This window comes from Thalia democratica, chromosome 1, assembly GCF_965202585.1.
Source record: "Thalia democratica chromosome 1, ktThaDemo2.hap1.1, whole genome shotgun sequence".
Taxonomy (NCBI): Eukaryota; Metazoa; Chordata; class Thaliacea; order Salpida; family Salpidae; genus Thalia; species Thalia democratica.
In genome coordinates, this window is record NC_139165.1 from 39,949,881 (window position 1) to 39,974,302 (window position 24,422).

The following is a 24,422-nucleotide window of genomic DNA, read 5'->3' on the forward strand; positions in this document are numbered from 1 at the left end:
TTAAAACCTAAATAGTTTATAAACTATCAAATAAGATAGTAAGTAATATAAGAGTAAGTACTTTGTGTTTTTATTATGCCTAACAACTGGTGTAATAATAACTGATATTTAAAAAAACTTATAAAAATTTTATACTTTAATAAAATGATTTTCAAATAGAGAGAGTTTATAAGTTTAAGGATCAGACTAGACTAGGAATAGTCTTAATGATTTTAAAGAGTTTTGTCGTTTTAAACTAAACATGCAATACGTATGAAAATTATTTTTTTTTAAGTATATGTTTTTTTGTAAACCAGGTCCTTAGACTAAACTTTTTGAGCACTTTTTTTTATTGTTTAATAAACAATGTGTAAATTTTGTATCTTTTCAGACTATGACCGGTTAAATGGAGTGTGGAATATTGTGGATGATTTACATGTGAATCCTGTAAGATTCTTCATAGATGAAGCTCAGCTCAAACTTGATTGAGATTTTTGTTACCTGAATGCAGTTTAACATTTATGTTTTTCAAATGAATGAAATTGTTAACATTTAAATTTGTTATTTTGTGTGTTTTTTACCATTTTTTCGTTTATAAATTAAATATGTTTTGTTTAGCATGATTTCAATGAGTTGTTTTTTTATTCAAATGCTTAACTTACCGTTGTTTTTTTACTTGCTCAAATAAAATTTTGACTGTACAACTTGTTTAATATATATGTACATTTTAAGTTTGCGAAAAACATTTAACGTAAGAATTTTATTTCTCAATAGAGCTGTTAATCAACGTTGAGTTTGTAATATTATGTATTATTATGTTATTTAAAAAAATTGGAACTTTATTAGCAGTTTCCTTATCCGGCTAAATATAATCTTCAGATACTTCTTTTGGTTTTCATCATAGCTTTCATTCAGTTAAGTATTATTTTTATTTGAAATATCTACATAGATCAATTAAAACATATGTAGTTTGTTTCTAATTTCTAAATTTTAATTTATTTGCTGTTTTAAACTTAAAAGGAATTTAGAAAGTTTTCTGTCCAGAAGTGTGTTAAAATTATAAACTTTACAAAATAAACGATTAGTTTTGTGCAACTTGTTTTTTAATAAAAACTCTAAGAGATAAAGTTGTAAACACAATATGTTTAGAAAGGTTTAATAATGGTTTGTTGTAAAATTAAACTTTTGCTATAGCTAATTTTTCAAAACTTATAACATTTAAGCATTGTTGATGTAATCTAAAGTAATAAAAGTTTTGCGTTGTGTTTACAGTAAACACATTAGAAACTACGAAGTAGTTTTCAATTACAATATTGCTGTTTGAATTTTCAATAAAAAAAAAACGATTTATATACTCTTTTCTTTAAAAGTTGAACATAAAAAGAAGCAAAAGTAGTTTAAGCACTAAAATTGTTTAATTTATAAGTTTATTTCATCAAAATTATGCTCAAAAAACTTAAAGAACTACAATAAAACTTTCTAGTATGTTTAAATTTATATAAGACTTTATCAGAATTAATAAATATGTTTTATAATATATTTTGCTAAGAACTTAAGTAGTGATTGCGAAAATCTGTAAAAAGTAAATTAATAATTTTGTAATATAAAGTTTCATAATCAACAATTAGTAAAGTTGTGAATTTTTTTTAATGAATAAAACAATTTGTATTATTATTAAATAAAAAAGTAGCTAAAAGTTGCTTATATAGTTTTATAAGTTCAATTTTTATTTATCAATTTTTTTTTATAACGATCATGTTTTGGTCGTTTAGTCTTTTAAAAAATCACTAGCTACTGTTATAGTGTCTCTTAAATCATTTGAATCCGTGCTGTCAAACTTAAAACTTTTATAGATAATTTTAAGTCAACTATGATAATCATTTTCTCTGAACATGCGCTTGTTCTCGTTTGGCTGGGATTATTCGTGCTCTTTTTTTCGGTCATTGGTAATCCAATTCGAGATCCAAATGTCCAAAATGGTACTGATAATGTCAACCAAAACTCTGGTAAGTTTTAAAAGAATGTTGTTAATATTAAAAACAGCAAGCTTTAACTAAAACTTCGTACTAAGTATTGTTCATAAAAAACTATTTAACTGTTTACTCTTTTTTTTTTGTTTGTAAATATACTTAACTCGAAAATTAGTGTTTATTATTGTAGAGCCTTTATTATCACCAAATAGTGAAAATTCCGTTTTGTTTTCAGGAGTAACAGCAGAAAAAACTTTTGACCGACTCCAGTTCGAAAAATCCGAGCCGCTTCAGACAATAGATGACGTTTGTACTGCCCTTGGCACAAAGGTGTACGAAGTTAACGATGTCAAGCCTTTGGAAAAATATTTAAAAGAGAAGGATGGCAACGCGAAGTTCGCGTTTAAAATGACGAACGATTTCCCAAACCACTACAGGGTTTTCGACACAAGCTCTGTGGCGTTGTTCGACTTTCATGCGCCGGTCAACTACAGCTGCACCGTTTTGTGCGCAGAGCGGGTTGTAAGCCTAACTTGGCTGTACATTCTTGCACCGGTGGTTCTTGTGGTGATATTGGTTGTTGGTGGAAAGGCGTTGAAAAGCGAGTTGGAAAAGAGGCGAATTGAAGTTAGTTTTTTTTCTCATGTTTAAGTTTGTTGTGATAGATAACTTAGGTTTTACTTTTACGTTGAAATAAATTGTATTTAAATTTTTTGCTGTTGAAAGTTATTAAAATCCATTTAGCATTCAAAATATAACGTAGCAAACCGACTGAACAAAATATTGTTACTAAACTTTACATTTTAGATATTTTATTTGCAATTAAAATATATGTATAAGTTTAATTTAACTTTTTTACGAGGTACTTAATTTGAACTAGCTTTAAAATACATTAGAGCTATAAAATACTTTAGAGTGTAAATTTAAACGGTTTGCTTGCACTCAACTTGAATTAAACTGTTTAAAATAAAATTTTAGTTTGTAAAAAACTTAAACAAGTTTGACTTTAACAAAGTTACAGCACATGCTTTAGAAACTTCTAGTGTAAATTATGATTAATATTCGTCACACTAAAGTAAGATTACAATCTACTTACACTAAAAAACATTTCGTTTGTTTATCTACAGCTCACATATTTTTAATTAGTTTAACAAAATTAGTTCTAAAAAACATTAGAACTTTAAAACAAGTTTGTCATTGCAACACTTGTCTTGAATAGCTCGTTAGTATTAAGCTTTTTTTGAGCTGAAATCGTTTAACAGTTTTATTTAATAAGTTAAAGCATTTACGCTAAGTATTTTGTTGCTTTCGACAGTTTTAAACTTTTTTTTTGTTTTTAGTAAAAAGGTTTAACAAAACTAAAGGAAACTATTTTACAAAACTCTTATATTAAAATAAGTTTTAAATATTATGGGAAGTATTAATTACATTTTTTTACATTGAAACTTTTAATAAAACTGTACTACCATGGAGAAATATTGTTTTATATTAAAAGTTGTTTTTTTTAATCTCAATAATTATCTCCTTAAAGTTATAAAAACTCAAAACTTTTATAGATAATTTAAGATCTTTAAGTACAATGTCATAAAACTGTACTAATTAAAGTTATTTCTACAGTTAACTTAATTTGAATTAATTTGAAAAAAAATTGAACAAAATTACCCAATATTTTTATAAGAATTCGAATGAAGACTATATTTCAATAATAAAAGTTTAAAAAAATATATTAACAAGCTATCACACCAAAAGAAATCATTATAACTACCTACAAAAAAAGTTCACGTTGTTTTGAAATATCTTTTTCGCTCAATTTATTTCAATTTAATGAGATGTTTTGTTCAGCACAAAAAAAATATATCAATTTTATTTAATATATATATATAGGTGTTGATCATATGTATATAATTCTAATAGTATGTTTAAACTAGACTTTTGGTTTTTGTACATTTCGGTTATTATCTATCTTTTAAAATTTTAATTTTAGCATGGTACTTAAATATATCAGCAGTATAAAGATCAGTAGTTAGCTGATTTTAGCACTTTAAAGTAATATTAAATTTTCTATAAAATTGTATTCGTAAAAGCTAGTTGTTTTTTTTTATACCAAACAATACTAAACTTTTATTGTCATAAAAAGTTATATAAACACATTTTATTCATATTAGCCCAGTTATCTAAATTGAACGTAATACTTTTATAGAAATTCACCTAATTAACATAGTAAGTATTATAATTCGAAAACCTTATAAATGTAAAATGTAAAAAGATATCATTACATTTAACTTAAACCAAAAAAGAGTTCAAAAGACATAAATTGAAGTAAAACTATCAAAATATTTCTAAAAATCTTATATATAAAAACTATTCATACATAGTTGAAACAAAACAAAAATCATTAACAATGCAATTAATGGCAAAAAAAAACTAAGTTTGATCATTTAAACTGTAGTTTTGTCTGTGAATCTTTCTTGTATTATCAATATTAAGCAAATATTATTTCGAGTAAAATACATGAACACAATAAAATTTTCACATCAAGAAAAACTTATTTTTAGAAATTTTTATGACTGTAAACACTCGTTGCTGTTTTATATAAGAAGTTTTGTGTTGTTTTATTCTTAAAAAAGCTCGTTCTTATATTTATAGTAAACACAAAATTTACATGTTCATCTAGATTTCTAAAATCAAGCTTAACACTATTCTACCAGTTTGTCTAATATACATGGTAAATAAAAAACTTTAATTTTTTTATACGCTTAGAACTTAAAATGCTTACATCAAATAAAGTATAGTTAAAACCGAGTGTTCAAATAAGACATAGAACTTTATAAAGTTATATAATAGTTATACTGTTTAAACAAACATTTAGATGGAGCTTCAACTTTAAAATGTTCATTATCATTTTCTATATAATTAAGTAAAACTAAGCAAAAATAATTCTAAAACTATTTTAACTCTTTACAACAAACAACACTCTTTCATAGAACTCTACTTGTGCAGTCCGCAAGCACCGCATTTCCGATATAGCTAAATTCTTTGTTAACTTTAAGCATTGAATAAATCTTTCAACAGCAGAAAAAGAAAGCCGAAGAAGATGTGACGTACACCCTATTGGAGTCGCAAAGTTCCGAAAAAGACCTGATCGACCTGCACACCGAAATACATCCGGGCAGCAAGATGCCCATCTCAAAGCCGATCCCCATCCCTGCTGGCAGGGGCGGGAGGAGGCCGAGGATGGGATGGCGGGCCAGGAGAATGAGGAGGAGGTGGAGCGACAGCAGCGAGTAGGTGTTCGGTCAGAAGCGTTTGGATCTTCAGCCGCAGTTTTCTATGACGTCATTATGCAGCATGACGCGCGGAAGATCAAAATCATTGCCGCGTCTCTAACGATCATTAGGATTCAATGATGTCAGAGTAACATTCAAAAAGTTCAATTCGAACTTGCAACTCCCCGAAAAGATGCCTCCGCATTCTCCTTTTGGGAAATTCATTTTGTATGACAACTGTTGCTACTATTGACCGAATGATATGCTGATTAGATGTTACGCTCGACTGAACACAGGTTTTGACCTTCTAACTTGGTGTTTCCCCACGTTTTTTGCACCTATCACCTTTTTATGCACAAAATGCACAGCTAATTTAAAGCAGCGATAGTTTTTTTACTGTTTTTTGTTTCGTTTTTTTTTTATTCTAGCTTTAAGTATTCAACTTAAAAAAAAATCTAAAAAAAAACTATAAATTTTATTTTGACTGTTTATAATTTATTCAATACCATGTATTATTTGATAGTAATTATGTTTTCCACTAATTTAAATCCTCTAAAGTATATACATACATTTTTTCTTTAAGTTGTTCAAATTTTTATATAATTATTGAATTTTTGAACTATTTTTGTTTAAAATTTTATGTAAAAAGTTGTATTTTTATCTCAAACATGATTTTTTTTATTATATATCTAAAGAATTATACATTTCAAGTATCATGTTTTAATAATTAAAAAACAAAACACATCAACTTTTTTTAGGTTTTTTTGTTTAGTCTATAATTTTATTTTATTAATTGGAAAACCTGCAGTAGCTAATTTTAAAAGCTGTGATTTTATTATTTCAACTTTTATCAGCTCGGTTGTATTTATTTAAAATTGTTTTAAAAGTGTATTACTTCATAAAAATCTGCATTATCATGTAAAACTAGAAACATGATTAAGTTCACAAAAACAAACCTTCTACTTTATTTAATAACTTTGCATTTAAGACGAAAAACTTAAATACTTTGAGTGTATTGTAAATACTTATAACTATAACTTTATTTTCCATTATTTTGTGGATGTAAATATGTTTTTCCCATTATTCACACTTCTTTATGATAAACCACCATTCTCGACTTATTTCTTTACATATAGTTAGGTGTAGTGTAACTATTATTAAAAACATGTTAACAAGCATTAAACTAGCTGCTATTTTAATTAATCTTGTGATACTAAGTTTTTTTTTAACATCAAATGATGTTAGTTTAGATAGAATTGTTTTTCAAGTAGTGTTGTTTTTGAAATATATTATTTTTTAATACATCATTTAAGTTTAAATTATTTGAGCAAATTAATTATAAAGTTTTAGGTTTGAAATGTTTAAAAAGTAAGTTTAAAGATAGTAAATTTAACTACTTTATTTTTAATTAATTAAAGCAAAATAACTATTTTGATCAAAATTGAAGTTTCCTTAAATTATAAACTAACTATTTCATTTTTATAGAGTGGCCTAATAACTTAAAATACAATTTTAAGGGTGTTTATATTGTTTAAATTTCTATCGTTCAAATGACAAAATATTTTTAATAATTTGTTTTAAAAGCTCAATTTTATGATTAGTTTATTGTAAAATCAAAGTTGAGTTCATACTACATAAAATTTATGCTTATTCCATAACTTTAACTCATTTTTAAACTAACCGTTTTGTCAAGTAGTTACTGTCGAAGTAATCTTTAACTTTACTAGTACTTTAAAGTAATTGTAAATTCTTCTATGGCGCCGTTTAACGATAAAAAAATATATTAAAAAGTAAGCTATATAAAACCTGTTAGGTTTACTACGAAGATATTTTCTATTGTAAAAGTTACATTTACAACAAACATAAGACAATGATTTAAGTCATTACAATATGTCGGCTGAGATTTTAAAGATTACTAGCGTTACTAAATATAAGATATAAAGTACAAAATTTTTAATGCAACTTTTTAAACTTTTGTTTTAATTGAGTGAAAATTAAATAATATAAAAGTTTAAGTGTAACATAAGTAACGTTTTCGTTAGAATTATTTAAAACTTGAATCTGTAAAACAGTTATATATTGTTTATTGAACGATAAAAAAAGCGATCAAAATGTTTGGTCTAAGGACCTTGTGTACAAAGGAACCTTTCGGTTATCGAGTTATAACAATCTTAAGTATCGCTTAAGCTATAAAAAAAAAATAGAATGAAGGGAAAAAAGTTGTGGACAGTTCCATACATACTACTAAAGTTAAAGTTTTATTAAGTTTGTAGGTTAAAATTACATACTACGCTATATTAAAATTCACAATCTTTAACTTTCATCAAAATCAAAAAGTTTAATCTAATTCTCTAAAAAATCTAGGTTAAAACATCTTTGTAAACAAAAAATCTATTAATGTACGAAATAGGAATGTAAAGTTACTAATTTAATAAATCAATTTGGGAAAAGGTAGATATTTAGGTAGAATTTTTTTATTATTAGCTAATAAAACTAAAAGATTCTTCTTCTATAGTGAATTAGTTTTAGTCATATATAAAATGCAAGAAAATGATCAGTCTGAAAAGTCCGCTAACTATTCATCAAAGTTAACATCAGAGACGTCTTTGCCATCATCTAAGTTCATATTTTTTATGTCTGACTCTATGTCCTAGAAAACATGTTTAAATTCAACAAGCTAATTATACTAATGATATGTATAAATGGATATTTAGTCATAAACATAAATAATATTAAATCACAAAACTTTTCTTTTAACATATTTTATACTCAAAAACTTTTTAAATGTATTAAAAATATACTACTCGGGTTGTTTAAAACTTTAGTCAAACTTTTCCAAATTTAATAAAAATTTTGTGAATCCTCACCTGTGTATCTTCTTTTTCATCTTCTTCCTCAACATCAACCCAATTGCTCATTTCGTCAAAAACATCTCTATGTTCAGGGCGCTAAAGAAAATTAAAATGTTTTTACGATTCCAATATAACTGTTTCTAAAGACGAATTTTTAAAAACAAATACTGTAATGAAAACAAAGCAAATCAATTAAGTTAATACAAAAACTGTATGCTATAAACTGATACAAATTTTTTTTTTAATGAGATACAATAAATCTTCTATCAATATTTCAGATTGTTATTCGCATCAATAAGTTCTTACAGAAACTTCTGAGTATTTTGATGCGGATTGGGAAACAGTAGTTTTTTCGAGGAACTTTTCAGCGAGCAAGCTTCGATTAAATCCAGGAAACAAGTTGTCGTACTGGTTTGGATCTGCCAAGCCCTCTGATGCTTTCTTGTTTGTGGCCGTAAGTTGAGTTTTCCATAAAGCCAAAACCCTGTTTTAAGAAAATGATTGAACTTTTGTATTAATTAAACAAGTTTATTAAGCAGACCTGTACAAATATTTTCTAGATAACCAAAATTTTCAAATATTCCAATAAGATAAAGGTTTAACAAACGTCGTGTAAGATACATGATCTATGTGGTGAGCTTAACAAATAAGCTGTAGACAACGCTTACCTGCTAATTTGGCTAGGAGCGTATGTTCGTGCAAACAAAGCTGCTTCTGGAAGTCTACCAGCGTCAATGAGCAGTTCAAGGCACTCATTCTTGCCTCCAGTGATAAAGTTACTCAAAAATGCAACATTTGTCTTACCTAAAATAATAAATTTTTATTGAAATTGTTCGAAAGATACTACCCAATGAAAAAACTTTTTCTATTAAATTATCTCACTACAATTGAAAATAAAAAAAATTATAATTTGTTTTTAATTCTTGTAATATAAAACAGACCGTCAGCTTTGGCATCAACTGCAAGTTGCTTCATCATGTTTTTGTCGCCAGCAGATGAGGCAAGCAACATCAAACCGCCAAAATCACGCGCTTCGCTCAAACATCTTTTTGCCAACTCAAAATCGTTTTTGCTGGTTGCAAGGTCAGCTAGTTGCTTCCATTTTCGTTTTGACTGAAATTTAGCTTCAATTTATTTACAGTTGAAAAAAAAATTGTAGCAACTTGGTAGCTTGAACTTTAAATTTTTGGTTTTCTTTTACGATAAATAGTTTTACTTTACGTTTGCGTATAAAACTTAAAAAAAAACTTACGTCTGATTTTTCAGCAAGATCTTTAGCAATTTGTAAATTTCCCAGGTTAACAGCCAACTCAAACTTGTGTTCAGGATCAGTCGTCACTGCCATAGCTTGTTTTTTAAACCCCTACAAAACAATGCATTCTCATTTAAAAACAATATCAAACATTTGAAGATATAAAAACTTAATATTCAAAGTAAAAAAAAAAGACTAACTTGTTTTTGGAGAAAATGTGCGACTCTAGTTCGTTGTTCTCTTGGGATTCTAGGCAAAACAAGATCCGCATTATCGAAATCGCTGCGCATAACAGCGGTTTGATATTCCAAAACTGACAATAGCAATTCGTAACTGACCTATTAAAAAAAATAAACATTAAATTCATATGAAAGACAAAAAAAAAATTTCTTATTATGTTGTTCTAAAATTTATCGAGATAGTTAAACTGCTTACCACATTTAATTCCTTGTCCCCAAGGTATAGTCGGTTTTCATTTGGAATGTAACCGAGAATGTACAATGTTCTGTAAAATGAAATAAAAACTAAGCATATATGGCACCTACCAAGAACTAATCAGAAAAACAAAGGTAACCTGTCCAGATGTGCAACAGTGACAATTTCCCCACCAACATAATAGTTTAGTCTGTTTACGGAGTTTGTATAAATGAAGCAATCACCAACCCACTGACCAGTTTGCACAACTTCTTCGAACTCATTGACATCCTAAATTTTAAAAAATTCTTTAAGCTTTTTAAAATTTAACAAAAACTTAGTGCTGTAAAATTTTTCACATGTTTTTATTTGTTTAATTTTAGAGTAGTTAAAACTGAAGGAAAATAACAATTGTTTAATTTTTTTTACAAAAGTTTAATTTATTTCAAATAGTTTTTGTATAAACTAAAGATTATTAACATCATCAAATGCATTACTAATGCCATCTTCATCAACTAATTCAGGGTTCTCTTTAGCTTCGTCAACCTTATTTTGGTCGTACCTTAATATGTAGAAAGATTCATCAGTTGTTATGCAGCACAAATCACCGTTGTCTGACCAAAACACCTACAAAAAACTTTAAGTTCACAAGAAAGAAATATGTATTTCATCACATTTTTAACTATTAAATAGATAGAGTAAAAAAAATTACTAATAAACACAAAAAACTTATTTTTATAGTAATTTGGTACAAAGCTCTTATATGCTTATAAATAACTTTTTTTAACTTACTTAAGTTAACAAATAAAGAACAAACTCTTAATATGTCGTTATTTAGGCGCTCTCTACATTAAAAAATTTATAAACAAACATATAATTGTTTACTAAACAATAAAATATAGTTAGTATTTTATGCTTATGTAATTTAAAACATTATATAAGTAATTCATGTGTATAGCTGAATATGATAATTGATGATTTAAATGTTATTAATTAGTAATGTGATAGTTAGGAAATGTCATACATTAATTTTTCATAAACTAAATTGATACTATAAACCAGAGTTTCCAAAACTTTTTTACAAATGGCCTCTTTTAAAAATTAAAAAAAACTATAGCCGACTTCAAGAAGACTACTCAAAAAAATCCCATTAAAAGCACTTAAGATTTCCAGAATATCTAGTGTAAGTTTTAATTTATGACCACATGGTTCATTTGCTGCTCGTGGCCCCCAGAGTATCTGTCATGGCTTACTTTAGGAAGCCCTTTACAAACTTATACACTTATACATTTAAATTATGAGTAAAACATGTACGGGTATATCTTAAACTCACATTTTTAGGAGTGACTTCTATCCGCCTTATGAGGTCTAAAGTATCCCAAGAATAAAAGGAAAGACCTTGACTTGTTTTAACTCCAAGCAGAGTACCAGCATAAATTCCATGTGCACAAAAATCAGGATTAAATGCGCGTTGTTCTTTGAAGTTTTTATATATTTTGATAGTTTGATCATTTTCCCTGACAGCATATCTGAAATCATAATTATATAATAACAACACTTTAATGTATCTGATAGAACAAATAAAGATTTTTTAAAGGAAAAACAAAGTAATTAAGCCTCAAACTTTGTTAGTTTTCAATAAATTAGATTAAATATAAAAATAATACAAATTCCTAAAAATTAAATGCATGGTTGTTTATAAATAAACCGAGCATAATAAACTTACACTAATTTTTTTATCTTTTTAATTTTTATCATTTATTTTATCATTTATTACTATCATGATCTCAACTTAAATAATCATCAACAATAACATAGTTTTTTATATTGTTATACAAGCTTAAAAACTAATATATTATTTTAGAAAATGTTTACCCAATCTTAATAAACTACAAGCCAGACCAACAATTTTATAAAAAAAACGATAAATTTATAGAGTATATCACTTTAGTTAAAAAACATACTCAGAGGAATCAGTTCCCCAGATGAACTCCAAAGCTGAACCGTAGCTTTTGTTTCGGAGAGCCATGGCAGTATATATTATATATTCCCCATCTCCACAAACAACAACAAACCTAAAAAATACCAATTTAAAATAAATAGTTCTTTTGATTCTTCTAAATAATATTGACTACAAAACGTTTGACAAAATACTTTCAAACTTGTAAACTGTGTTAGGTAGACTAAAAATGTTGACTAAGTTTCAATTTTTTTGAAACGATTTTTTTCAGACATATCGACTAGTTTAAAGGAAATAAAAGAAAAATTTTAATATACAAGTTTTTTTAAACTTTTTTGCAATAGTAGTATTCTTGAATTTATTCTGGTGATTTTAAATTTCAAAAGACATCAAAAAACTTTTTTTATCGTAAAAATAAGTAAATAATCAAGCATTTTAACCTCCCATTTGCATTATGCTTCAAAGTTTGAGGATAAATTTCACAGCTTCCAAGATCTTTAACTGATAATTGCAGCCTTTCACCATCTTTGTATTCAGAACCTAAGCAAAATAAATATATAATTCATTGACTTAAAAATTAAACTAGTGTAAGAATAAAAAATCGAAAAGTTTACAATAAAATTAAATAAACCATTATAGCGTTAGTACTACTAATAGGAATGTATTAATTTTTTTTTTAACCAAAGGTGTTCATTAAAAACATAACTCCAATATACACAAGTATAGATATCAACAATAGAAATGTTAGTAAAAACTCACTGTTTATATTCCTGAGATTTGCTTGTTGAATTTCAGAGTGTTTTGCCCAAATAAACTTTCCGTTGTTGTCCATTGACATAGCAGGCTCTTCCCTTCCAATTTTAAGCATTATACTGCCCTCATCATAACCAATCGCTACATTGTTTGAACCCTATACATTACAAAATAATCTTCAATATTATGATTTATACTAAAAAAATAAACAAATAATAAAAATGACAAACATTTTTTTTTTTATTTGTAACCTTAACGTTACTGAAAAAACTCAAGTAAATGTAGTAACTAAGTTTTAGACTTTAACTATAAATGTAAAAAATCATATTTACGGGTGAAATTTAAAAACTATATGAAAAAACTAACTTTTAACACTGCGCAACACATTGCACTATGCATGCCGTAGTTAAGAGTCTTTTCATGGCGGTATGTGTTGGTGTTCCATAGTCGGACAGTAGCTGTTAGTTTAGTTTTAATAACTCTTTTAATATATTTATTAATTTATTTTCATATGCTACAAACTGTTTTTTAATTGAAGTTTATTATTTTAAAGTATGTTTTAGATAAAAATCTTTATTTTTAAACAGTCTATAATATAGAAGTTAACTTTTTTTTTTCTTTGTTTATGATCTAGAAATCAAATTTTGTTTGTTTTTCATAAATTTATAACATTCTTTTACCAAACTAAGACCTACTGCTGTGACTTTGAATTTTATTTAAATAAATTATAAATTATACTTACAATCTTGAGATCCAGTAATAATGATTGGAAGTTCAGGGTGAAAAGTAACGAAAAGAACATTTTTAGAATGGCCTTCTAACGTTTGTACACAAGTTTTTGTTTGGTAGTCCCAAATTTTTGCAGTCCAATCATCAGCACCAGATATTAGGTATGGCTTATCACCTCCAGTGTAATAAGCAAGACAGTTTACACCTTGAAATAAAGCGTTTATTTAGTTAACTTTATAAAATAGTAGCTTTTTAAGGAATAATTCAAGTGTGCTACCTAACAACATTTATAATGCGCTATGGTAATAAAATGGTATATAGATTTTAATCAAACTTAAACTTGTGCTACTTTTAAATAATAGTAAAATAAATTCAAAAATAAAATACAATAGTTTATATGTGTTACAGTAACGATTTTTAAAGTAAAACTCTAAGAAAATTATAAATTTCAAACCTTTTTCATGACCCTTTAGTGTAAAACTAGGAGTAGAGGAACCTAAAGACCAAACTTTAATACTTCTATCAAGTGAAGCACTAGCAAACTGGTTGGTGTCTTTTGGGTTAATAACAATTTGCCAAACAAAGTTGGAATGACCTTCGAAAACTTGCACACACTCCCATTTCTTTTCCCAATTCCACAACTTAATAAGCGTGTCATCTGCAAATATACGTAATTTAAAGTATCAGTAGAGTAAAAGTAGATTTAAGATGCTTGTTATTATTAATTTAGATATAATTACTTAAGTAGAAAAAACTTCTTTGGCATAGGGGAGCCAAGGATTTTAAAAAGTTAATATTCGATCTTATAAAAATATGTTAAGAAAAACTATAAATAACTAAATGTAGAAGTTTTAAACAACTTTTTAATTGTAGAAATTTTTGTAAAAATTTTTGAATATAAATGTATTAACTGCAATTTTTACATTATAAATTTTCTAAAATATTCTAAAAAATCAGTAAATAAATATTTTTTCTATCATTTATTGAGTTAGAGACCTTAAATTTTTATGAAACCTGATAGTTTTGCTGATATAGATTTCAAGACTTTGAGTATTGGAACTTTTAAAAAATAAAAATTTAGGAAAATAAAAAGTTTGGCTAAAAAATGAAGGAGAATATATATTTTTAGTGAAACAGTTGTTTTTAACATTTTTAATTTGCGCATTCTATATGGTTCCTATTGAGCTCTATAACTTTGATCGGTAATTTTTAAAAGTTTATTTTTAACTTTTGAATAAAACTCAGACTATGTGCTATGTAAAACGAAAAAATTAAGTAAATTTGTAAAAAACAAAGTAGACTCCCTATGCCCTTAAGTATCCTTTTACACTTAAGTTAAAATTAAAAAAAGTGCTTAATTTTATTTTATAACACTAAAAGAGAAGTATATTTGCAGTAAAGTTTTGGAAGTTATTTAAAGGTTTATTTGAAAATACATACTTAAAACAGTTCTTTAATTGTTTAAGGCTTGAAGTTAAAAGAAAAAATCAAAACAATCTACAACTAAACGATATGAAATGTATATTGTATAAAACCATAATTACAAACAAATTAATATGTATTTACCACTGCAGCTTAGAAGAAGAGGTTGAGAAGGATGTACTGCCAACGATCTAATATAGTCAGTATGAGCGTCAAACGAATGAACTTTTTCTAGTGTGTTGTAGTTATAAACACATATATTCGCATTATCCTGTTGGTGTATACGTTTGTTTATAAAATAATATAGTAACAAATAAAGAGTTGACAGTTGTTTAAACTTAAGAAACAAAAAAAAAGTAAATATTTAAAAGTTCGAATGTCTGTTGTCATTTTTCAATACGAAAACGAGAACTTTAAAGTATAAATAAATATATTACTTAGAACTTTAAATGTACTTATTGTTTAAAAAAAAAAAAAAAAAAATTAATAAATAAAAACTTACCGATCCAGTAACAACCCAGTTTTTTCTAGGAACAAATTTTGCTGCTCTTACAGGTTTGTCGCACACATCAAAATATTTTATGAGAGTTTTATTTTCATGATTCCAAATGTTGACTTTTCCTAAAAGGTTTAATTAACAAAGTTTTTAAAATGTCTGTTAAATTTACTAAGAGTACTGACCTATAACATTATTTACTTGAGTAAGATATTAATGATAATTGAAGAGCCCTACAGTGCAAAATATTCTTTTGTAAGTAAACTTATTGAAATATTAATATGAAATCTGTTGCCTAGAAAAAATAACTACTAAGTGACTAACCAGAGTATAAAGATACTAGCATCCATGGCTCCGTTGGATGCAGATCAACACATTTCACACGAAGGGAGCAACTCGACAATTTCGTCTCTACGTCAAATCGAAGTGGCTGAAATTGATTTAAAATGTTTTATAAAAAAATTAACTATCAAATTAATGTTATTTATAAGTTACATATACAACCGAAGTTTGACTTGATGTTACATGTATTTGATACTTAACTATTATAAAGATACTAACTGCTGAAAACAGCATTTAACTTAAAGTTCATTAATTATGGTTTTAATAAACCAATAAACCGTAATCTGTTAAGAAAACTCAACTTTAGAATGTGTATAATAATTCAGGACAACTTTAAGGCCATTAATAGGTGTGCGTTTTCCTAAGTTTATATTTTATAAAACAATCAAGACTCTAGTAGGTTTTTAATATTTATAAAAATTCAAAGAAACTTATAAACTATAGATAATAAAAAATTGAGAGTTTCATAACTCCTTCAAGAAAAGCAAAAAAAGACTACGTTACAAATGTTTTTTTTTCAAAGTTGTTTATCTATTGTTTCTACTATAAGCAGATCAGATGCTAGTATACATTAAATATTTAATTTAAATTGTTAACAATTATATATCAATAATAAACTAAACAATGAAGCCTAATCATGGTAGTACTAGTAAGTCTTAATTTTTTTGCTGTTTTACGAATAATACAAATACTATCACTGTTTAGTATTCACCAGTGGCGTCGCGTGGTATTTTTTTTAGGTGGTGCAGAATTTTAAAAATATCAATTATTTTAATAAAAATATGTTTTTACTGTCAAGTTTGAAAACAACTGAACTTTTGCTACACCTAAAGATAAGCTTTGCTTTTAAGGGCATAGGGGGGATGAAACAATTTGATCTTATTTTATGTAGTTTTTACTAAGCTACAAGATGCTTTTTACAGATTTTAAAAATTCAGTACATGTTTTAAGATATAGCCGGTCAAAGTCAAAGGCAACAAAAGGTTCATAATGGGAGGCACAAACTAAAACAGTGTTTAAAAATGTGTTTTAACTCCCCCCTCCTCCCCTTTATGCCCTTAACATCTACTTTAGAATTATTTTACTGAAATTACTTAATACAGTTTTAATTTAACTACAAATCATCTTTTATCAATATTAAAAATTCATAAAAATTTTTGAGATATGGTAATTCACAGTCAGAGGTACAAATGAATCCTTATTTTTATAATATAAACTCAAACAACAAATAAATCAAATCACTAAAATCATATCTTTTTTTTATAAGTTGGCCTCAAAATCTTTAGATGTTTCTTTTATAAAGCAAAAAAAATTGCTAAATTAGATATTTAAAACACCAAAAAAAAAAGTTATAACAAAAGGTTTTTTTGTATATATAAAAATATATATTGATACTTAGAAATTTAAAACTTCTCTTCAACAAAAGTATAAAATTTTATAAAAATTAGGATGAAAAAGTTTAATTAAAAATTGTTTTAAAAATGATAGAGAATATAGGTTTTCAGTAAAATTGTATATTTAATACAATTTTACTGAAAACCTATATTCTCTATCATTTTTAAAACAATTTTTAATTAAACTTTTTGCTGTTTTGGTTTGCTCCTTGTATAATAAATCATTGTACTCTCTGGCTTTGACTGGTTGTAACTAAAAGTTTAATTGGAAATTTCAAGTTTATTAAAGAGTAACTATTAGATTTCTGAAAAAGTTAAAATAAGAACAACATGTAAAAAAGTGCCTATACACCCTCCCCCCTTACCCCTCACTAATTTGCACATTTTTTACAAACATTAAAATTTTTATAAAATTTTTTTTTCTAATTTTAATTTTTTTTCTTGGAGTTTTAAAATTCAATAGTTTTTTAAGGGTATCTTTTCTTTACATAATTTTAATTTGTTTTTCATTTTGATGACAGTATTTTTGTCAGGAGCTCAACTTTTTTAAGTTTAGTTGTGAGGCTGTTGAACTTTTCATGAATTTTAAAGATAACTTATAAATATGTAACCATTATAGAAGTAAAAATTTGGTTAGTTAGTTTTCAAGTGGCCATAGGAGTAAAACACTTATTTTTTAATTTTAATTAAGCTTGTTATTTTCAGAGTAAAAATTAAAACTGCTTTATTCAGCCTGAATATTTTTCTAATTTGGTCTGTTTTAATTTATCTTGGGTCATCTTGAGTTTTTAACATTTCTAAGTTATCCTGATTATGAGGCAAGGCAACCATGTTTCAACAATTTTATCTAAATTTTTTGCTTTGTTTATGAAAAAATTAAACCAAAATTCATATAAAGTAGTGGTAGACTAAATTTTCCTAAAATGTTAAACTACTTTAAGTAATCAAAGTTTCTAAGTTAAGGCTATTTACTTTATTTAAATATGTGATTGTTTAAATAATACTATTTTTTATTTAATATAAACCTAAAATATTTTTCTGTAAGAGTGAACTAGAAGTTTATAATAAACTTCTTAATTCTTTTTTTCAGAACTTAAATTTTATTATTTATTTTATTAACTTTATGATAACAATAATCAGTTATAGTTAAGTTTATGTATGCAGATTAAAATAAAAAAACAAATTTTTAAGACTTTGGTGATATAGGGTTTTTATCTTTTTTTCAAAATATGCAATTTATGACAAATCTTTTAATAGAAGTGATCTGTTAAATTTTAAAAATCATGTGGGTACATAAACTCATGTTTAATCCTGTGCAGTAGCTTAGCTTTGTTTTTATTTTATGTTTACAATAGCTTGTAGATGATACTTAAGCAGTCCTGTTTTAGGGAATTTTCAACTTAGCTTACTTACCGCAAGATATTGATTTTGCGGTAATTCTTGAAGAAATTTTGCTTTTTTGAGTTCATTTGCGGCAGTCAGCTAAGAGTTTGCGGCAGTGAAGTGGGCAAAATGGTCGTTTTCAAAACTGAAATTTTAAAAGAGATTTCGTTCAAAAAAATAACGAAAACGTTATAGATACTTTTTTTTTTCTTACAAAATTTCAAGGTGGTGCAGTTGCGGCAGTGCAACACCCCACGCGACGCCCCTGGTATTCACTATAAGAAAATAATAACTTATTAATTTCTTTCCAATAGTTTTTATTAATTTAGTTAAAGTTATAAAAAGAAAGTTTTCAAACAACTTATAAAAAACTTTAGGAGTTGATGAACTTTTATAGTTTTATAAAAATAATAATTATTTTTGTCATTTTAGTCGATGCGTTCTATACTCTGAAATTTAAATAAAAATATTTAAAAATTTAAAAACGATAAAAAGCATCTGGTAGCTTAGTTATTTATGAAAAAAACCTAAAAAATCTATATTTACCCTATTAGATTTTATAAAGGTGAAATAAAAAAAAAAATGCTAATTTTACTTACTAAAGTAGAGCTTCACTTGGATAATTGAAATTAGCATTCGTATCATTTACATCAGTTCGATACAGAGAAGATATAGAACAACATTTTGTTGTCAAAATTATAACATATAACATAAGTTTATGAAAAAAAACTAGAAGTTAAGCTTGTTTTTAAAAACATTATTAATTTAGTTCATATAACTATTTTGTCTTTTTATGAAAATATTTAAATTCTGGAAATAATTTTTAATGCACTCTTTTAATAAATGTATCTTACAAATTTCAACTAAAATTAGTTTTAATAAAATTCTTAATTTTGAATGATAACTAATGAAAATAAGATTTTAGCTACAATAAATGAGATTTATCTAAATATAAATTTAAATCAAGCTTTTTTTTTACTTAAACTAAGTAAACTTTATATTTCAAGTAGAAGAGAATATTTAAAACTATGATCAAAATCAGTTTTTTAAGTAGTTCTCAACTTTAAAAGCTCAATAACCCTATTTTTTGTTATAATATCAGCAGTATAACTTAATTCAGTTAGATAAATATAAACTAATAATTATTTAAAAATAATTTTATAGCAACAACTTTTAATTACTTGAACAATTAATTACTTACCATTTTGAATTTGTTTCTTTATGTATGTATCTTGATAAAAACTTCTGCAAAAAATAAATTTAAATAATTTTTTTTAAATATTCTATAGTTTAGATATTGTTTAAGTCATATCTTAAATTTATTTCATTGTAATAATATAGAAACCAAATAACTTATAGTGTATTCAATGCAACTTAAGAAAATTGTCGTAATTCTAAAAAACAGACTTAAAATATCACAATGATTTATTTCAATAACTATGTTTTAGACTAGTCACAGGGTTGTTTTTTGGAGTACTGGTTTTGGCTTAAAAATTTATGTGGTATTTTTAAGAAGTAAAATATTTACTGAGTAACTTTTATTTATAGTTTATTATCACTAAGGTTTTAATTGGTAGAATACTAAAATTGTTAAATGATAGATGGCAAAAATAAAGAACTTAGTTTTATTAGAAAACATAACTAGATAACAGTAATAGTATTTTATATCCAGAGTGGCCAGTAAATTTTTAGAATGTTTTAGGTTATTTAACTTTCTTCCAGTTTTTTTAAATATGTACTAGATTTTTCTATTTTTAGTAAAAATCACAATTTACATATAAAATTTCGAGAAATACTATATTACTAAAAAGATACTGTAATGCTACTTTAAATTGCTCTATACTTGGTAAAACTGTGAATAACGGATATATTTTTAATTGTATGTTTAAGTTATTTCTAATGTAGTCTAAATATAGTTATGTTAAAGATAAAAGTTTTTTAAAACAAAGTTTTTGATAATTTTTCTGACTCTATTAGTTTTATATTTTTAAAATTACCAAATTTAAAGTTATATTTAGCTTGTATTTTAATTTCATGTTTTTACAAGTAAAATTGTCCAACACTCTATACATCATATAAAAATTATGTATATATTTATAGCTAAAAAATACATACAATGTAAAAGTACTAACTGCATGTGCAAATAAAAAAACATATACAGTTAAATATATTTTTCTACATGTTATAAATAGGGTCTAAACTATTTTAAAATCTATTATTTACTGAAATTTAAATCATTTGAATACAGGATATTACTTTTTGTTTTAAGAAAAAGTTAAATTGTCAATGGTGAAAAAACCTACCAGTAGCGTAAAAATGCAGTTCAATTAACTAAGAATATTATTGTTTTTTATTTACTTAAACAATTTTTATTTCTATAAGTTTTTCACGATTTAAAATTAAAGTAGCCGACTTTTATTTTAGTTTAGACTTTTATTAAAATACTTTTTTTAAGTTTAACTTGTTTGTAAAGTCTTGAATTTAAATTTAAGTAATACCTAAAATATTAAACTCTTTTATTATTATTTTCTGTATGTTTTAAACAATAAAAGTTAAATAAAGTTTTTAGGCACAGTTTATAAAAAATAATCTAAGTATAACTTAGTACTTAAATAGCTTAAATGGTTAAAAGCATTGTATTAAATTTTAATAAAACCATTCAATTCTCTTTATACGTATCTCTCTTTAATTTTCATAAAAATATTTTTATATAATAAATTTATTGTTATGTAGCCTGAGTTACATAAAACTAGTCTGAGCCAGTCAGAGACTAATAAAAAAAAGTAGCTTTAGCCAAATACTTAAAAAAATACTATCAATCACACTTGTTTATTAAAAAAAAAATAAAAAAATCATATAATATAAAGAAAATATTTCACATACGTTTTTCAAAAATTTCAAACTATCTTAAGTTATCCTGAGAATAGGTGGCAACCATGTAATGTAAGATAAGTTTTTCAAAAGTTGTCCATAGCATGCTAACTTTAATTTAATTTTGCGTCTAATTTTATTATAATAAATTTCAAAAAAAAAGAGAAACAAAAACTCTAACACCAACTAAACATGTATAAGCTGTTTATAATAAGTAAAGCTAAAGAAAATAAATATAAGTATGTATAAGGTTAAACTTATAAGTAAAGCTAAAAAAATAAATAATTTTTTAATGCTTTTCACAAAAAACTTTTAAAAATAAAATTTTTTTATACCAGGGTCAAATCTTAAATGGTTTTCACATTAGTATGATGAACTAAAAAAATGAGCATTAATAAAATAAAAGCTAAGCTTAATTTTAAATTTTATATTATAAACAACATGAAAAGCTAGCTACTTCATAAAAATTAATTACTTTAAGTTAAAAAAAACTGCTTTTTATTTTAAATTTATCTATTTAATTAACATGATCAATATTTCTTTATTTTATTTATATTATTAATATAATTATCATTAATCATATATTATAAAACTTAATTATTTAGGATAAAAAAGAATAAGTTTTGTTAAAAATATATTTTGCAAATCTATGAAAAATGTCAAAAAAATTGCAAAATGATACATAAAATGACTCATAGTAAAAGTTTCAGTTTTAGTTATCTTATAGACTATTGCATTAAAAAAGTGAGAAAAATTATATGACTGCATTAATTGCTACAAAACAAACTTATTATCAACAATAATTTTATATTATTTGTAAGCAGACTTCTTGGCTAGCAAAAAGACTTCTAGAAAAACTGCAACCTAAACAAATTCAATTTTATTGTACTACTTTCCTCCAACAAACTTTTTAAAATTTTGTCTTTGGGTAGATTGCCAACCTGACTTTTTTGCTTATACTTTTCCTGCAGGGGGATGACGTTCTAGCACATTTATGTTTAAGACCCTCTGCAGGCAGCTTTGTATTTATACTACTTAAGTTGGACATAACAAATATAAAAATCATCTATGCTAACTTATAATTTATCAGTCAATTTTGTTTATTAATAATTAACACTGTTCTTGACTACTTCAAATAAATGAGTAAAAAAGTTTCAGCAATGTACCTATTGTATAAAGAACCACAAAAAAAAATTCAAAATCTCTATTTTAACTATATTATTTACTTTTAAAACTAATATATATCACTTAGCAAAAGTGCAACTTGATAATAAACCAAGCTTAGTGCAGTAAACTGTTAAACATTTAAAGAACTGGCAACTATTAAAGTCTATTTCAAAAGACTTTACTTAATAAAAAAATTTAATGACCAATAAACTATAAAAGGTTAAATAAACTATTAAACACGTATATCAGGCTCAAATATTCGAGCAATTAAACACCAGTTCAAATATTAACTTTAAATCAAAACAATATTTACAACTATAAACTAAAATGTTTAAATAGGCAATTTTTGTAATTGAAATTTCTGTAGTTCTTTTTTCAACTACACAAAAACACATTAAATACACATATAAAAAATTTGTTTGTGATGTTTTTTATGAAAAATTGGTCATTAGTTTTTAAAATAACCTTAATAGAAATGTTTAGAAAAAAAATTCTGCTAAGACCTGAGCTTTTCAGGTAAGGTTTTACTAAACTAAGGTGACCTGAGGAATACCTTAATAACATGATATATATTAAAATGCTTATAAGTTTATTATTTTTTTATATTCTCGCAAGAGAAAAGCCAAAATGTTAATTGAACTGAAATAGGTTCACGAGCAAACATAAAAAATTAAACATATTATGAATAAGTAAAAGTGTTTATTCAAAAAGCTGAGATGAAACGCCTAAACTATGTACTTAATTTATTTTGAGATTCTAACAAAAATAATTTAATATAGTTTTTAAACTGTATTCAAAACTTTAAATCAAAGTAGAGACTAAAGAGGCTTTTATGAGTGTGAAAAAACACTGTTTTATCCACTCAAGCGTGAAATCATTAATAAGTTTACATTTATCTAACTGTTGACAAACAATTCAATAAGTTCAAAAAGTTTAAAGTGGTCTACCGGATCCGAAATTTCAGATAAGGCCAGATCCGAATCAGAATTTAATTATGAAATTAGAATTCTGCTGAATCCGAATCCGAGTTTAAAAAGACAGAAAAATAAGACTAAATGATAAATTAATAAAACAAAAAAAGAAAAAAAATACTGACCGAGGGTAAGGGTTAGGGGTAACAGTGATAATAAAAATAATAATAATAATAATAATAATAATAATAATAAAACAAACAAAAATTATTATTAAAACATCAAAAAAAAATAAATAACAAAAATTAAATTAATAAAAAAAAGCTACCAATCGAGGGTAAATATTTGGACTTAGTGGTAACAGTAAGAGTAAAATAAAATAAATGATCAAACTAAGTTGATAAAAAAAAAAATTAATAAACAAATAAATTTGAAAATGAATAAAAATTTTACCTTTGCGAAAATGTCTCTGTGTGAAATTGTCTGCTCATGCAAAACCGTCCCCTCAGGCGAAATTGACCCTTCGTGTAAAAGTGTCTCCGTGCAACTTTATCCTCGTGCGATTTTGTCTCCTCGTGCAAAAGTATCTTCGTGCAATTTTGTACGTTCGCCTAAATTTAAAAGCTACCCTTTGTACTGAGTTCCGTGGTATATTTTATTTATGACAACGTATTTACTTTTGTATAGCGTTTTCTAACTTAGCTCAGAAGAGTTTGTACCATATAATCAATTTTTCAACATTTTAAATTGATTGTATCATACTTTAACTGTTTTTCATTTTTGTGTTACATGTACCATGTAGAGCTAGGATCAGAAAATTTGCGGCCTGCGAGGTACTTTTTATCGAGATACATGTTATTTTAAAACAACAAAAACATTAAATTTTTGAAGTAAAAAATGACAAATGTAATCTTAATTTAATGACAACTTCTTTTATTACTTATTTTATCAAACTTTTAGATTTAAGTAGCATCTTAATAATAATTTCTTTAGATATTTTAATTAGCTGCAGCCCGCGAAGACCTTTTTGTATATATTGCCGTCGGCGAGCAACATTTTTGAACAAAATTAACCCAAAACTTATTAAACGCTGCCAGAGTCTACTTAGGGCTGTCTAGACCTAGAGTATAGTGTTTTGTTTAACTTGTTACTTCGAGATTTTTTATAAAGTATGTTTTTGACTGTTAACTCTAATTTACGTTTTACAGTTTGTATATAACGAACTTTCTTTTTTATTATGCGTCACTTTTTGTTTGTCTTT

At 25.5% G+C, this 24,422-nt stretch overlaps 1 protein-coding gene across 1 annotated transcript; it reads right to left on the minus strand.

Annotated features, from left to right (window-relative positions):
• Positions 1 to 7,790: 7,790 nt before the first annotated feature.
• Positions 7,791 to 15,517, minus strand: LOC145835919 (coatomer subunit beta'-like). Its single transcript, XM_082943679.1, has 20 exons — positions 15,418 to 15,517; positions 15,100 to 15,218; positions 14,742 to 14,868; positions 13,630 to 13,833; positions 13,189 to 13,380; positions 12,813 to 12,904; positions 12,453 to 12,603; positions 12,134 to 12,233; positions 11,698 to 11,808; positions 11,067 to 11,262; positions 10,214 to 10,360; positions 9,894 to 10,024; positions 9,755 to 9,824; positions 9,520 to 9,657; positions 9,320 to 9,430; positions 9,009 to 9,180; positions 8,736 to 8,871; positions 8,374 to 8,551; positions 8,083 to 8,163; positions 7,791 to 7,865 (listed from the first exon to the last, which is right to left on the minus strand). The coding sequence occupies exons 1-20, from the start codon at positions 15,437 to 15,439 to the stop codon at positions 7,791 to 7,793; spliced, it is 2,553 nt and encodes an 850-aa protein (XP_082799805.1). The 5' UTR covers positions 15,440 to 15,517.
• Positions 15,518 to 24,422: the final 8,905 nt, after the last annotated feature.